Source organism: Pempheris klunzingeri, chromosome 18 (genome assembly GCF_042242105.1).
Source record: "Pempheris klunzingeri isolate RE-2024b chromosome 18, fPemKlu1.hap1, whole genome shotgun sequence".
Lineage (NCBI taxonomy): Eukaryota > Metazoa > Chordata > Actinopteri > Acropomatiformes > Pempheridae > Pempheris > Pempheris klunzingeri.
Window position 1 is genome coordinate 540,130 of NC_092029.1, and position 16,151 is coordinate 556,280.

A 16,151-nucleotide genomic window follows, 5' to 3' on the forward strand; every position below is an offset into this window, starting at 1 on the left:
ACCAATCAGAGGACGCTTCTTTATAGACTGATACCGACCAATCAGAGGACGCTTCTTTATAGACTGATACCGACCAATCAGAGGACGCTTCTTTACACAGACTGATACCGACCAATCAGAGGACGCTTCTTTACACAGACTGATACCGACCAATCAGAGGACGCTTCTTTACACAGACTGATACCGACCAATCAGAGGACGCTTCTTTACACAGACTGATACCGACCAATCAGAGGACGCTTCTTTACAGACTGATACCGACCAATCAGAGGACGCTTCTTTACACAGACTGATACCGACCAATCAGAGGACGCTTCTTTATACAGACTGATACCGACCAATCAGAGGACGCTTCTTTACAGACTGATACCGACCAATCAGAGGACGCTTCTTTACACAGACTGATACCGACCAATCAGAGGACGCTTCTTTACACAGACTGATACCGACCAATCAGAGGACGCTTCTTTATAGACTGATACCGACCAATCAGAGGACGCTTCTTTACACAGACTGATACCGACCAATCAGAGGACGCTTCTTTATAGACTGATACCGACCAATCAGAGGACGCTTCTTTACACAGACTGATACCGACCAATCAGAGGACGCTTCTTTATAGACTGATACCGACCAATCAGAGGACGCTTCTTTACAGACTGATACCGACCAATCAGAGGACGCTTCTTTATAGACTGATACCGACCAATCAGAGGACGCTTCTTTATAGACTGATACCGACCAATCAGAGGACGCTTCTTTACACAGACTGATACCGACCAATCAGAGGACGCTTCTTTATACAGACTGATACCGACCAATCAGAGGACGCTTCTTTATAGACTGATACCGACCAATCAGAGGACGCTTCTTTACACAGACTGATACCGACCAATCAGAGGACGCTTCTTCATACAGACTGATACCGACCAATCAGAGGACGCTTCTTTACAGACTGATACCGACCAATCAGAGGACGCTTCTTTATAGACTGATACCGACCAATCAGAGGACGCTTCTTTACAGACTGATACCGACCAATCAGAGGACGCTTCTTTACACAGACTGATACCGACCAATCAGAGGACGCTTCTTTACAGACTGATACCGACCAATCAGAGGACGCTTCTTTACAGACTGATACCGACCAATCAGAGGACGCTTCTTTACAGACTGATACCGACCAATCAGAGGACGCTTCTTTACACAGACTGATACCGACCAATCAGAGGACGCTTCTTTATAGACTGATACCGACCAATCAGAGGACGCTTCTTTACACAGACTGATACCGACCAATCAGAGGACGCTTCTTTACACAGACTGATACCGACCAATCAGAGGACGCTTCTTTATAGACTTATACCGACCAATCAGAGGACGCTTCTTTATAGACTGATACCGACCAATCAGAGGACGCTTCTTTACACAGACTGATACCGACCAATCAGAGGACGCTTCTTTACAGACTGATACCGACCAATCAGAGGACGCTTCTTTACACAGACTGATACCGACCAATCAGAGGACGCTTCTTTACACAGACTGATACCGACCAATCAGGAGCCAGGAGCCTGATGTCGCAGACACACGAACAGTCTGAGACTTTTTGGCTTCTTCACCGTCCAATGAGACTCTCTGCCGGTAGATTGGTCATGGACCTGTGCTCAGACCTGTACGGTGGCCCTGAGGGCTCAGTGTGCTGCACCACAACAAAACACAAGCAAGTCCGTCAACAGAAGCTTCACACTCAGAGAAAACAGCCCAGATGTGATGTCGTGTTTCCAAAGTGGCAGCGAGCAGGTTTCATGTTTCCTGCTTCTGATTCGTCCCACTCAGCTTTCCTTTGATGGCCGAGACTCGTGGAGCTTCTCGGCCTGACAGTGTTCCTCGCGTCTCGTTAGCAGCCTCCTCGCCGTCTCCACGGTCGCCCGGAAACTCGCGGCAGCACTTCAAACGCTCCGTAGCCACGGGGCGCCACAGCTTCTTTAATTAGCCAGGCCCGGCCCCCCGCCGAGGCGCCGGGGTTCACAGAAGTTCAGCGGCAGGTCGTCGTTTGATGTTTCCTCGTCACTGCCAGACCTTCGCGTTTCCCCTGAGCGACTCGTCAGCGCCTCTGCTGTCAGCCGTTTCCACGTGGCTAACGCTCCCTGACACCTGAGCCTGGATCACCTGACGGGTACGGAGGACACACAAATACAAGAGCCACGGGAACTAAGAGTGGAAATAAAAACAGGTCCAAAATGTAGAAAAATACAGAATAACAATAAAAAACTTTGCTATTCATTATTTTTCTACGTCACACAATAATTAAGGTGAAATCCCACCAGAAGCGTCTCGGCGGCAGGAAGTCAGACAGACAATCAGCAAAGAGAATCCACTCAGTTTTCAAAATAAAAGTCCCCCTGCAGACTGTCTGGTATATTCCAGCAGCACATCAGTATTATTCTCTAATGGGGGGGCACCGGGCCAGACGTCAGAGGGTTTTTAACACCAAGACGACCAGAGGTTCATCTGGGATGGAGAAACACTCCACACACTGACGGCTCGCTGCTGAAAGCTGAGCTCAGCGTCTCCGTCACATCAAAGCGAGGCGAGGAGGAGCCTCTAATGAGCTCCTCCAGGCCGCCGCATGAATTATGAACAACTTTATTCTATTTCAGAGCCAACAGAGCGGCTGCTGTCCGCTGGAGGAAGCACAGCTGTGATGTGATGGAGTGGCGGGAAATGAAAAGCGCCTGAGGTGAGACTTCGACGATGACAGCGAGGACCTCATCGCTGATCACAGCTCACCTGAGGAGGACGACGTGTGTTCACAAAAAATACTAACATGTTTTTTACAGCGTCCATCGACCAGAAGATAAACTGAGGGACTGAACGCTGCGTCTGCGTCCTCGCTGCTGTTTCTTCTTCTGGTGACGTCGTCTCTTGGAGGACCTTCTTCTTCTTCATGTCCCTAAAATGTGTCCAACCTCAGCTAAAAGGTTCCAGAAGTCACTGAAGCAGAATGAGTGAGAAAAGACTTCAGACATGTTGTTCATCAGAGGAGACTAAAGAGAGACAGAGAACATGTTGATCAATAAAACCAAAATAAAAACTCGTCGTTCCTGAGGATCCTGAGGAGCTCAGAGGAGGTCACAGTTGGTCCACGCACAGATCTTCAGGACAAAGGGACTCCATGATTCAGGACCTTCAGTCTGAGCTTCTTTGGTGCTCTTCATCAGTGTCATCCTCAGTACTGAAGACGGTCCAGTGGAGACGGACGCCGCCCGGCACCGTGGAGACGTGGGATCAAACCCCGGCTCGGGCACCCTGAGGTACGCCATAAAGGTGTGTGTTTGTGTGTGTGTGTCAATAAAACAAAAATAAAAACTCAAAAAAACAAAAACCAAAATAAAAGCTCAATACAAACTTCCAACAAAAACTAAACTCAAACTCTAAAAACAAAAACTCAAATCACTTTGCGTTCGTTTCTCGTCGTCTGTGAATTTCCTCCGTTCTCCGACTGCAGCACGTCTGACCTTCGAGGGAACAAAGACCAGGTGAGTCCAGGTGGGTGGCTAGCTGGCTTGATAAGAGCCAGCTAGCTTTTACCTGCCTGCATCCTCTGATATTATTCTGTTGTTCCTCAGTTAAATCTTCAGTGCTAAAAGAGAGCCGCCGTATTTGTTGGGGTTCAAAGTGACGAGTAGGTGCACATGGTTTTGGGCCTTCCTATCACTTAGTTCAAAAGCCACCAGACTCCAGTGACAAAAACAGTGATTTTAGCTCAGAGAACACAGGAGCTGCTGCTCTACTGCTGCCTGCTTCAGTCAGTGTGTCTGTGCTACTGTGTGACTTTGGTGTTTTATCACACTAGTTTGGATTCTAACTAATGTGTTAACACACCAAAGTCACAGCAGCAGAGCAGCAGCTCACATGTTCTACTATATAAAAAACCCTGTTTTAGTGAATGTAGTCTGGTGTGTGTGCTGTTTGTGGTTAAACCAAAAGGATCTTCCAGGTCTCTCTCTGTAGGGATCCTTTCCATGATGCTGTCACACACTTAGAATAACACTCTGAGCCTGTCAGTGGATCAAACAAGCTCTTTTAGTGGACCTACTGTGATCAGGTGCAGTTGTCCCAAAGGATCACGTTGCAGCCATTGCAGCCCGTTTGGTGGCTGCTGGCTGAGGTGATCTACTGGACCAGTTCCAACACTTTTACTACCTACCAGTCACTCACACACCAGGATGTGGACACAGAGGATCATGGGGGAGAACAGGGGAGTGACCCTTTAATCATGAGCCAGGAGGCAGCAGCTCCCTCTACACCTTCATCTTTTCAGAAATCCACTGCTGATCACAGATCACATTTCAGTTTGTTTATACTGTTTGGTTCTCACTGGTGTGGGGTTAAAGGTCAATTATGGCTGGGTGAAAGGTGTGTGTGTGTGTGTGTGTGTGTGTGTGTGTGTGTGTGTGAGTGTGTGTGTGTGTGTGTGTGTGTGTGTGTGTGAGTGTGTGTGTGTGTGTGTGTGTGTGTGTGTGTGTGTGTGTGTGTGTGAGTGTGTGTGTGTGTGGAGGGTCAAGGCCACCGGCGGAGTCGGAGGAGTTGGAGAGCAGGAGGAAACCTGACAGCAGATTAGTTTGTCTGTCTGGAGGATTTCAAAATAAAAGCAAGTTGACTGACAGCTTCTGTGTGGGTGGCATGGATTCACACACACACACACACACACACTCACACACTAACACACACACACATACTCACACACTAATGGTGCTTTTCCACTAGTACATACTCGACTCGACTTGGTCTTTCTGGTTTTCCACCAGGTGCTGTCTTAGTACTAGTTTAGTACCAGGTGCTGTCTTAGTACTAGTTTAGTACCAGGTGCTGTCTTAGTACTAGTTTAGTACCAGGTGCTGTCTTAGTACTAGTTTAGTACCAGGTGCTGTCTTAGTACTAGTTTAGTACCTCGTTGGTCTCGTTGTTTCTGGCCCAGCGTCTGCAGACTCGTCCAGATGAACCTCAGGACCGACAGAGTGAGTAACGACTGCAGGTTACAGAAACAATAAAGAATTCACACAAAGGAAGGATTTTATTCGTCGTGTGTTTTCTTTGATGGTTTGCTGGTGATAATAATGATGATGATGATGATGATGATAAGGAGCACAGACTGCTCACCTGCTCACGGCCTGCAGTTCGTCCTCCATAACAACCATCTGGAAGTGAGAGAGACCTGAAGAAACAAGGTTTCAGCTTTTAGGATCAGTGTTTGTCAGCAAACGACTGTTTTATATTTGTTTTATATTGGCTTGATAAGAGCCAGCTAGCTTTTATTATTGATTATATTGTATTCACTACGTCATTGAAATGATTTTGGATTTATTATTTTCTGAGGGACGATTTGTCTGTTCTGGATTCTTCGGTGTAATTTTCAGTTTAATAGCAGCAATAATGATAGTTATCATTCATCTTTGCTCACAGGTTCACTAAATAACCTGCACAGCCCGACTACAATAACTGATCCCTGACTTGTCTGATTGTTGCCTCAACACGTCTCCCCCCGGCCCTCCAGCAGCGTCCAGTCTGAGGAGCTCCACTGTGCAGACGCTCCGGTTCCTCCAGCTGGAGCAGAAGCAGCAAATATGGAGATTGTTTTTTCATATTTTGTGTCTCAGTCGTCTGTTTCTCTGAGCAGCTTCGTTCTTTTCTCCTTGGTCTTAAAGATGATCTTTAAAAAGCAGGACGGGGTAAATGAGACTTCGTACCGGACGTTTGAATATAAACATGGCGGCTCTCATGTTCTGTGTGTCGCGTCGGCGTTCAGACGCGATTGGACGAGACAGTGAAGCCTCGACCGGCCCGACGCCGGCGACTGTATCGACAGTAAGGATAGAGGTGGTCTGTAACAGTACCGAGCTCCTGTCTGTCCTGATCACTGATGGGCAGTAACGCGTTAGAAGTAACGCGTTACTGTAATCTAATTACTTTTTTCAAGTAACAAGTAAAGTAAGGGATTACAATTGCAAAAACAGTAATTAGATTACTGTTACTTTCAGGCTGCGCTACTAAATCGTGATTTTTAGTATTAGCGGCGCGACGTCAGTGGTAAACAACAGACAGGTGAAGTGAAGAACAAGAGACAACATGGAGGAACATACAGCGTTTAATGGTTGGAAGTACCGGCATTACTTTGAGTTTGACTCGGTAAAAGGTGACAAAAATATTAGCGTCCGCTGTTCACTGTGCGTGGGAAGAAAACTTTTATCCACATCAAAAAATTCCACCTCAAATTTAACCAAGCACCTAGCTAGCCGGCACGGGAATGTCAAACCCCCAGTTCCCCCCACCGACATGCCCGCTGAGGCTACCACATCCAGTTCCACCGGGAGAAACTTGGAGGGCCCCTCTCCTGCTAAACAGGTGAAAATAGACTTGAGAGCGACAGGACTTAGTGATGCAATGTGCATAAAGTTAAAAGACTGAAACTGAAAAAGACAGTTTCATTTGATTCAGTTTTCTATAACAGAATATGCAGAAAGAATAGAATTAGGCTGAAAGGTCTTTTGTTTTATAGTGTATTCAGGTTGTGCGTCATGTTTTTGAAAAGTAACTAAGTAAAGTAATTAAAGTACCTAATTACTTTTAAAAGTAAGTAATCAGTAAAGTAACTGGATTACTTTCTTGGAGAAGTAATCAGTAACTTATTACTATTTCCAAGTAACTTGACCAACACTGGTCCTGATCCCATGAGGAAGGGGGGGTTAAACCTCAGTGTTATGCTGATGAGGCCGTCGCTCGCTCTCAGGGGGATCTCAGGGGATCCACGCTCTCAGGGGATCCACGCCGACACGGGTTTACCGCATTTCTCCAGCGAGGGTCGTTGGAAATGTGATTCAGGAGTCTCGGGGGAAATAAGCATGCAAGGTGCTGCTGCTGTTTGCCCGTCAGGCAAAGTAATAACCTGAACCCATTAGACAGAGCAATAATCTCCACGGGGCCCCGCCGGGGGACGCCCGCCCCCCCCGGGACTCCGAGCGACACTCAGGGAGAGTCTGCTGGTCTTCATGAGGCCATTGTCACGCTCAGAGTCAAAGTCCTCGGCACACAGATGGTGGTCGACCCTGCTGACGCTAGCTGCAGCTCAGCAGGTAAAACAGTCACCTGACCACCAGATTATCGAAGGCTGTTAGCATGCTAATGTTTGCTAATGAGCAGGAAACACAGAGACCAGCTGAGGCTGATGGGAATGTCATCGGGGTCATCGTAAACCTCTCAAACATACAGACCGAACTCAGTCAGATGGCGGCCGCGGTGTTTTATAGCTAGTGTTATTGGTGCTGCATCATATGATCAACCCTGCATCCTGTTAAGGGGGGGGGGGTTTAACCCTTCAATTATGCAGGAAGTCAATTAAACCCCCCTAATTTATTACAAACCGTTTATTTTGTCAGCTAATGAACTAAAACATTTTGGTACAAATCCGTCGTATGCAGGACGCAGGCAGGCTGATGAGGCGCCACTGAACAGTTAGCTCAGTGCTAACTGCTAATTGCTAGAAGAAAACTGGCTGAGAAGTCATGTGATGTTGCAGCCGTCTGTCTTTGATACAGCACCAGGCTATATGAGGTGAAAGGTGTATCCTCTGGGAGTCACCCTGAGGTAACCTGAGTTAAGTTAACCTAAACCAGGTAACCTTGGTCGTCGCTTCATAGAGACGAATGCAGAGTAGCTAAAAGGTTTTCAAGGTTATCTTTTCATTTCTGTGCTCTTCTCTTCTGTGCTATCACCCCCCCCACCATTAGTCCAGTACGTGGACTTCCTGTCAGACTGGGTGTCTGCTGCCCCCTGCTGTTCAGTAACACACACTGTGAGGACGCCTCCTTCACCCTCACCTGATTCTCACCTTAAAACCATGTCTGAACAGGAATCATGTCCTCATAACCACACACACACACACACACACACACACACACACACACACACACACGCACACACACTCACACACACACACACACACACACACACACTCACACACACACACACACACACTCACACACACACACACTCAGACACACACTCACACACACACACACACACACACACACACACACACACACACACACTCACACACACACACTCACACACTCACACACACACACACACACACTCACACACACACACACACACACACACTCACTCTACACTAAACTAACCCACAAGAAGAACAACCAGGAGAAACAGCAGCCATCAGCAGGTGGAGCAGTGGTAAGGTGGTGGTGGTGGGACATGATGGATATGATTCATTAGAAGAAGCTTTCAGTTCCTCTCTGTGCTTCTTCTTTATTAATGTCAGTCCATCATCAGCTGCTGAGGTCAGTGTGCTTGAAAATATGAGTCAGTGTTTAACCCAAAAGAGGGTGAAGATGGAGGATGGAGGATAAAGGATGGAGGATAGAGGATAAAGGATGGAGGATAGAGGATGGAGGATGGAGGATAAAGGATGGAGGATGGAGGATAAAGGATAAAGGATGGAGGATGGAGGATAAAGGATGGAGGATGGAGGATAAAGGATGGAGGATGGAGGATGGAGGACAGTTTAACAAAGAAAAGGATCTGCATCACTGCAGATCTCTTTTTTTTTTTTTTTATCCCACACATCCCTTCTTGGTGTCAGCACCCGGCGCCTACATTACCCACAATGCAACGTGACACTGACAATGACCATGATATTAAAAACTGTTATTAAAGATGGACGCCCCCACCCAGGCTGGTCGTACCCTGACACAGGACATGCTCCCTTGAGGCTGTCGTGGTGTTGCTGAAGCTCAGGTGTGTTTTCTCTCTCCTGGTTATTTCCTCGCCGGTTCACCTGGTGAACCTGGGTGCCACCGCTTCCGCAGGATTCTGCAGCGTGATGGCACATCAATGAGGACGAGGTTAAATCAGTTCTTCATTGGGGGGGGGGGGGGGGGCGAGGGGGAGGGGGTTGATTGAAATTGACCTTGAGTGGTGAGGAAGAGGAGGAGCCTGGAGGAATCAATGAGCAGCAGGTCAATATCATGACTGAAGCAGAAGAAGAAGAAGCTCCTTCTTTCAGGGTGTCCAGCTGATCAGCTTCAATCCAAACAAAGGGGGGTTGTGGGTAAATGACGGGGGTTTCATTCACATGTGGAAAAAGCAGTAAAAGTACAGAAGTAACTAAAAGTACTGTCCATGCAGAGCAGCTGCTTTAAATGACTTCATCATCATCACTGATGAAGAACTACTTCAGATACTTTTGGTACTTTAATGACAAAATGACCAAATCAGGAAGTAACATCAGAAATAACAAGCTGTGTCCTACAGAAGTCTGTGACAGGAAAAAGATGATCCCACAGGAATCCTGTCCACAGAGCTCTGCTGTTATCTCAGCGCTGGTCTGAACGGCTGCTTTGGACAAAAGCTACCGACTAAAGGTCGATTGGACAATATTCTACTGATCGATCATGTAAGTCTGAAGGCAAACCTCCATTCTGACCCTCTCCTCTCTCCTGACCTTCTGTTTTCAGTCTCAGTCACTGGCTTTGGACTCAACTTGGACTCATTTTGGACGTTTTCTAAACGATGAATTGGTAAAATAATTGACATGAATGACGTGAACATGATGGTTTTCCTGCTGCAGTCCTGTTTTCCTCCGTCCTCCAGGAGGCTTCATGTCCCACCAGGAGAGTTTCTTTCTCCTGCTGATCTTCTGCTCAGATTTAGCTGGTTGGTCGTTAAAGAGGCAGCGTCACACTGTTACTTCCTGTTTTATTCCAACACACACCTTTGAAACATCATTAAACTTCAACGTTTGACCTTCGCCGACGGAGGGTCACAGTTTGGGCGCCGGTCTCTGCTGATTGGCCGGAGCTGCAGCGGGTCGACCCCACAGGCGGAGCCGACTCACTCCTCCGTCCGGGCGGATGATGAGACGAACGTGGCTGACGGGACGACGCAGAGTCAGCTGGGCCTCATTGTAGACATGGAGGTGGTGAGGACGGAGCTGCAGCACACACACACACACACACACACACACACACACACAGAGACACACACACACACACACACACACACACACACACACACACACACACACATACACACACACAGAGACACACACACACACACACACACACACACAGACACACACACACACACACACACAGAGACACACACACACACACACACACACACACACACAGAGACACACACACACACACACACACAGAGACACACACAGACACACACACACACACACACACACACACACAGACACACACACACACACACACACAGAGACACACACAGACACACACACACACACACACACACACACACACACACACACACACACAGACACACACACAGACACACACACACACACACAGACACACACACACACACACACACACACACACACACAGAGACACACACAGTAACACACACACACACACACACACACACACAGAGACACACACAGACACACACACACACACACACAGAGACACACACAGACACACACACACACACACACACACACACACACAGACACACACACACACACACAGACACACACACACACAGAGACACACACAGAGACACACACACAGAGACACACACAGACACACACACACACACACACACACAGACACACACACACACACACACACACACACACACACACACACACACACACACACACACAGACACACACACACACACACACACACAGAGACACACACAGACACACACACACACACACACACACAGACACACACACACACACACACACAGAGACACACACAGACACACACACACACACACAGAGACACACACAGACACACACACACACACACACACACACACACACACACACACACACACAGACACACACACACACACACACAGACACACACACACACACACACACACACACACACACACAGAGACACACACAGACACACACACACACACACACACAGACACACACACACAGACACACACACACACACACACACACACACACACACACACACACACACCACGTTACTACATTATTATATTTAGAAACACATTTAAAGAGCGACTCATGTAGAAAATGAGGACCAGCAGGACTGAGAGAGTTCTCAGGTGGGAGGGAAAGAAAATGACTCCTCAGGTAAATAAACACACACCTTTTGAGGGGGAAGAAGGACCTGCCATTTCCCAGAATTCCACCCGGTCCCACTGCACCGAGCTTCCTCCTCCGAGGTGAGCGAGCAGGCCTGGATGCTGCAGGAGTCCGGGAAGTTACCTGGAACGCAGACGGAGACGCGCTGGTCAATGAACAGTCGGTTTACCTGAGAGAGTGAGGAGACCAGGAGCCCGTCGACCTCTGAAGTGGTTTGTGTCGACCTCGATGCCGCTGATCGCTCCGGGACGGCCGAGACGAAACACCGCCCACTCCCAGCCGGGGACCTGAAGGATCCCCTGGTGGTCCGCCTGCAAGACAGGCAGCAGGGAGACGCTGAACACACTGTTACTGATGATGACGCAGACTTTAAAAAGAGGACGTTTAGGAAAGTGTTGTTTCACAAAGTGGGACAGAAGGATGTGTTTGGAGAGGGAGGACAGAAGTCCTTTTTCAGGACAGACGACAATGTGTGTGTGTGTGTGTGTGTGTGTGTGTGTGTGTGTGTTCACACCTTCAGGTGTTTGGGTCGGTCCAGTCTGCGGGCCGTCTCCCATCCGTCGGCCATGTTGGCCGCTCGGCCGAGACCTGTGAACGCAGCAGACTGTATTTATATAGCGCCAATTCACAACAGCAGTGTCGACGGTTCACTCCAAACAGTTCTCATTCTCAGGTCGCCAAATACTGGTAAAGAAAGGTGAAGTCCCGCCCCTTCCTGTGGACCGCCACAGAAAAAATCAGTCGTCAACAGCGAGAAACAAATAAAGTTTAGCTCTGTTTGAATGGTTCCCTGAATCTCACACATGATGTTCATCAGGTTAAAGATGATTTTAAAGTCAGTGAGCTTCATCCTCTGGTCTCCTGCTAGCTAGCGAGCTAACTCTGCCTCGTCCCCGTGCTAACGACCTGCTGATGATCCATCACCAGACAGTCGACACACCCAGACGTCGCTTTTGTCTTTCAGTTGACATTCGTACAGATTTTAATGAAGTAACGTCTCATTATGTCCAACAGGGGAAAAGGGGCTTCACCCCTCTTTGTCGTACCCTAGTTGCCACGGCAGCAAAGATAAACCGGGGCAGTGTGGTTCAGTTTTGACACCATCTTTAGGAAAAGATGATGGATCTGGATAAAAATGTCACCATTAACTTTGGTTTGGTTTTGAGACTTTCTCGCTCTTCTCACCACATCGTCCTCCGGTGTCTCATGCAGGGAGGGAGGAAGAACGGTGACTTCATATCAGACACCAACATGTTAACTTCCAGCAACAGCAAACATGAAAAGGTACAAACCAATCATGTTGCGCGGATGCCCAAAGTGGGCGTCACTGTAGCCCAGGCAGACGCCCCCATTGGTCAGAGCCGCCAGGTCAACGTCCTGGTGGGGGGGGGCGGACGACCAGTCTCTCTGCCCGACGCCGTACACCCGCAGCCTGGCGATCCCTCCGTCTGGTGACACACACACACTGGACAATGACACACCTGACAGTGTGTGTGTGTGAGTGTGAGTGTGTGTGTGTGTGTGTGTGTGTATGTGTGTGTGTGAGTGTGTCTGTGTGTGTGTGTGTGTGTGTGTGTGTGTCTGTGTGTGTGTGTGTGTGTGTGTGTGTGTGTGTGTGTGTGTGTGTGTGTGTGTGTGTGTCTGTGTGTCTGTGTGTGTGTGTGTGTGTGTGTGTGTGTGTGTGTGTGTGTGTCTGTGTGTGTGTGTGTGTGTGTGTGTGTCTGTGTGTGTGTGTGTGTGTGTGTGTGTGTGTACCTGGGTACATGTTGAGGCGCAGGTGTGTGACTCTGTGGTTGAAGTCGACCTTGCAGTAGTTGTGGCAGCAGTCTGAGTATCCGGGCTTCAACTGCGACACACACACCAGCTCAGGCCACGCCTCTGAGCCCAGCTGTCAATCAAACATGTCAGCTGTCAATCAAACCACACGTCAGCTGTCAATCACATTCATCAAACATCACTGTGTGTGATTGACCGGCGCTGCCGTGGAGACTGTCTCATTGCCATGTTACCACGGTGACCGGTGGCACTATGTCGTTGACCAGAGGGCTGCCAGTGTTACCGTGGTGACAAACTCCACTGAATGTTACCATGGCAATGTGGCTGGCTGTCAGCAGTGCCCTGCCGATCGCACAAATGTCAGCGTTACCGTGGCGACAGCAGCCAGCTGACTGTCGGAGGCGGCCATGCCGGTTCTGTCTCCTTCCAGGGTGAAGGTGGGGGGTTCGTCTGGTGAAAGTTAGAAGCAGAGCATCTTCAGCATCCACTTTATTAGGTACACCTGTACAATGCCGTAACATCTACTGCTACTAAGTAGGAGGACATTTGTAAATTCAGTTCTCAGTTTCTTACTGAGGTGGTGGTCAGAGCTGGGGTTCTACTAGATCAATCAATCAGTCAATCAATCTCTATTTAGATTGAGCCAATTTAGAACAAGTGTGATGAGAGACCCAACGATTCAGCAGGAAGGAGATGTTTCTGATGCGTCTGTCTTTACTTAAATGAGGGGGTCCAAATATTAGGAACCCCTCTGAATGTGAAGCAGTCCAGTAACTAACTGATCATCACAGGCATCATAACGGGCGACTTCCTGGCAGAGCTGTTGTGTTGGACTGGATTAGATGGTTCAGGTGTACCTAATAAAGTGGCCACCGAGTGTTGGATTAATGTTTTTACAGTTGTCTTGTCTACATTTCTGTGAGTAAACGCGGACTTGGGTCTGATGCTTGAGCGGTTTGTACCCAGACAGCCGGCCTGGACGGAGACGTATGGCGAGTGGTTCCCAGTGAAGAAGGACGTATCGACGTCGAGGCCGTAGATCAGCCCTGGGACGCCCAGCTGGATGATGCACCAGTCGTGACCTTCAGAGAGTTCAGAGGAACCAGTTTAATACGTGTTCATGAATCTAAGGTGGTAAAAACAGTGAATGCTTTGGTGTTTTTCTTTGTCTTCTTTATGATGGAAGAGCCTGAGCCTTTTAATGAACCTTAAACTGAGGAATTTACATTCATGTTTCCAGTATTTGAGAAGTGGAATCCAAATCAATACCAGATCTATTGCATATATGTCAGTCGATCACCAACAGTCAACGAGAGAAAGAGTCACCAGAAACAAGGAGAAGCGATTGTAAGTGAGACGAGGAAAAAGGGATCAGTGTCGAGCTCAAACTACAGGAGTTTTAAAGAATTTGAATTTGGGCTTCGACGCACAAAAGGAGACTGACGCTCTTCTCTCTAATCTCAAAACATGCAAAAACCATAAGACTGAAAAATAACAGCACACAGCTCCCCCATATTAGACTTGGGGAAGCAAACGAGTGTTTTTGCCACTTTTGCAGACGGCGGGACGTGAGGCTGAAGTACACTGTGGTTGTTCTGAGGAGAAATCACAGGAAGTCCTCTCTCCTCATGCACCCTGACTTTTAACTATAACTATGGCGGCTCATCACACACTACGGGACATGATTAAGATTATGGTGAACCACAGCAGACAACCTGCTAACTAAAGGAAAAACTAAAGACAAGCAGAAAGCTGAACGAGTCACAGTGGAGAACATCGACAGTCAACATCGACACCGAACAAGGTATCAAACCAGGTTTCTCCTCCAATCGTCAGGAGGGCTGAATCAGGGAAAAATAGTCCTTAAACTCGTGTAGTTTGAGCGCGACTGAACAGAACCATCAGTGAGACCTCATCAGACTTTGTCCTGATGAGGAGGACACAGTAACTGGTTACAGAAGATGGTTGTGATGCAGCATGGTGGATGATGGCTGCTGTCCAATCCCAGAAAACAGAGAAGAAGAGGAAGAACTATCTGACACTAACACTAACCAGGTGCTCTCTTCCTCCTCGTCTCCCATCCGTCCATCCACTTTCCAAACTCAGTGAAGGCAGAAGTGACGAACTGTGGCAGCTCTCTCTGTACAAACATACAACCACATTTACTCTGGTGATGCTGCCACACCACCACATGGGGTGAATGCATCCACTGCTGAAAATAGTCCCCAACAAATGCACTATTATTTCCTCCTTGGACTAATCAGAGCTTTACCTTCAGCAGGTTGGCAGCAGGAGCGAACCACTCGTCTGTAGCAAAGATAACCTGAAAGAAGAAGAGCACACTAATACCTGACTAATACCTGGATCGATCATCACCATACCAACAGGTTCTTATGCAATGGAAACGTTCATTACTCCAGGAAATAGGATGGATCATAGATGTGACCTCAGCTCATAGATCCCTTAAGTTCTCCAGTTAGCCAGAAAGTTAACATTATGCTAGCTAAAAGCTAATGCAATGGTAAGCAGCATTCGGTTGACAGTAAATGTAATTTCACAGCAGCTATGATGCCGAGGATGTTCATGAACAAATGACCGGCCTTGTGTAACGTTCCTGCCGCTGCAGCCTGAAGCTCTGAGCTGACTGTGACACGATCTGAATACTTCTTCCATCACAGAATGACTTTAGCAGTGGCACTGACACACTGTGATCCCAGAAAGCTGCCAGTAGAGAAACTTCTGTTGTCTTATTAACGCTCACCATCTCAGATTAACGGTAGAAGATGATCTGAGCTCTTCAATGTCAGTATGTTTGTATGTTTCTTACACTTACTGCATGTGCACACATCTGGATAAATGTGTTCAGGTCCCAAGCATGTGTTGAGTTCATGAATATATTTGACTCACCCTCCCACCGACCGCCTCACAGGCCAGATCATTAAGCTGCAGGAAGTCCGGCTCCTCTGCTGCTTTCACTGTTCTCCTCTCAGCCATGTTGAGTTTTTACTGACGTTTCCTCTAAAATGCGACCAGAACAAGTGAAGCTGCTACTCGCCCTGCTGATGCCCAAAGAACCAATCAGCTTCTGTCCTGCAGGACAAAGTTCAGCGGCTGCTCAGCAGGCTGTTTATTCAGACAGAGTGAAGGGTGACTGACCTCATGCTGATACACAGTGAGGCCCATAAATATTTGGACA

General features: G+C 48.0%; 1 protein-coding gene across 1 annotated transcript; it reads right to left on the minus strand.

Moving 5' to 3' along the window:
* Positions 1–9,764: 9,764 nt before the first annotated feature.
* allc (allantoicase) lies at positions 9,765–16,010 on the minus strand. Its single transcript, XM_070849001.1, has 11 exons — positions 15,863–16,010; positions 15,228–15,278; positions 15,008–15,095; positions 13,918–14,037; positions 13,326–13,405; positions 12,935–13,067; positions 12,472–12,627; positions 11,694–11,767; positions 11,382–11,490; positions 11,184–11,302; positions 9,765–10,012 (listed from the first exon to the last, which is right to left on the minus strand). Exons 1-11 carry the CDS (start codon positions 15,947–15,949, stop codon positions 9,842–9,844), a joined length of 1,188 nt encoding a protein of 395 aa, XP_070705102.1. The 5' UTR covers positions 15,950–16,010; the 3' UTR covers positions 9,765–9,841.
* Between the last annotated feature and the right edge of the window lie 141 nt (positions 16,011–16,151).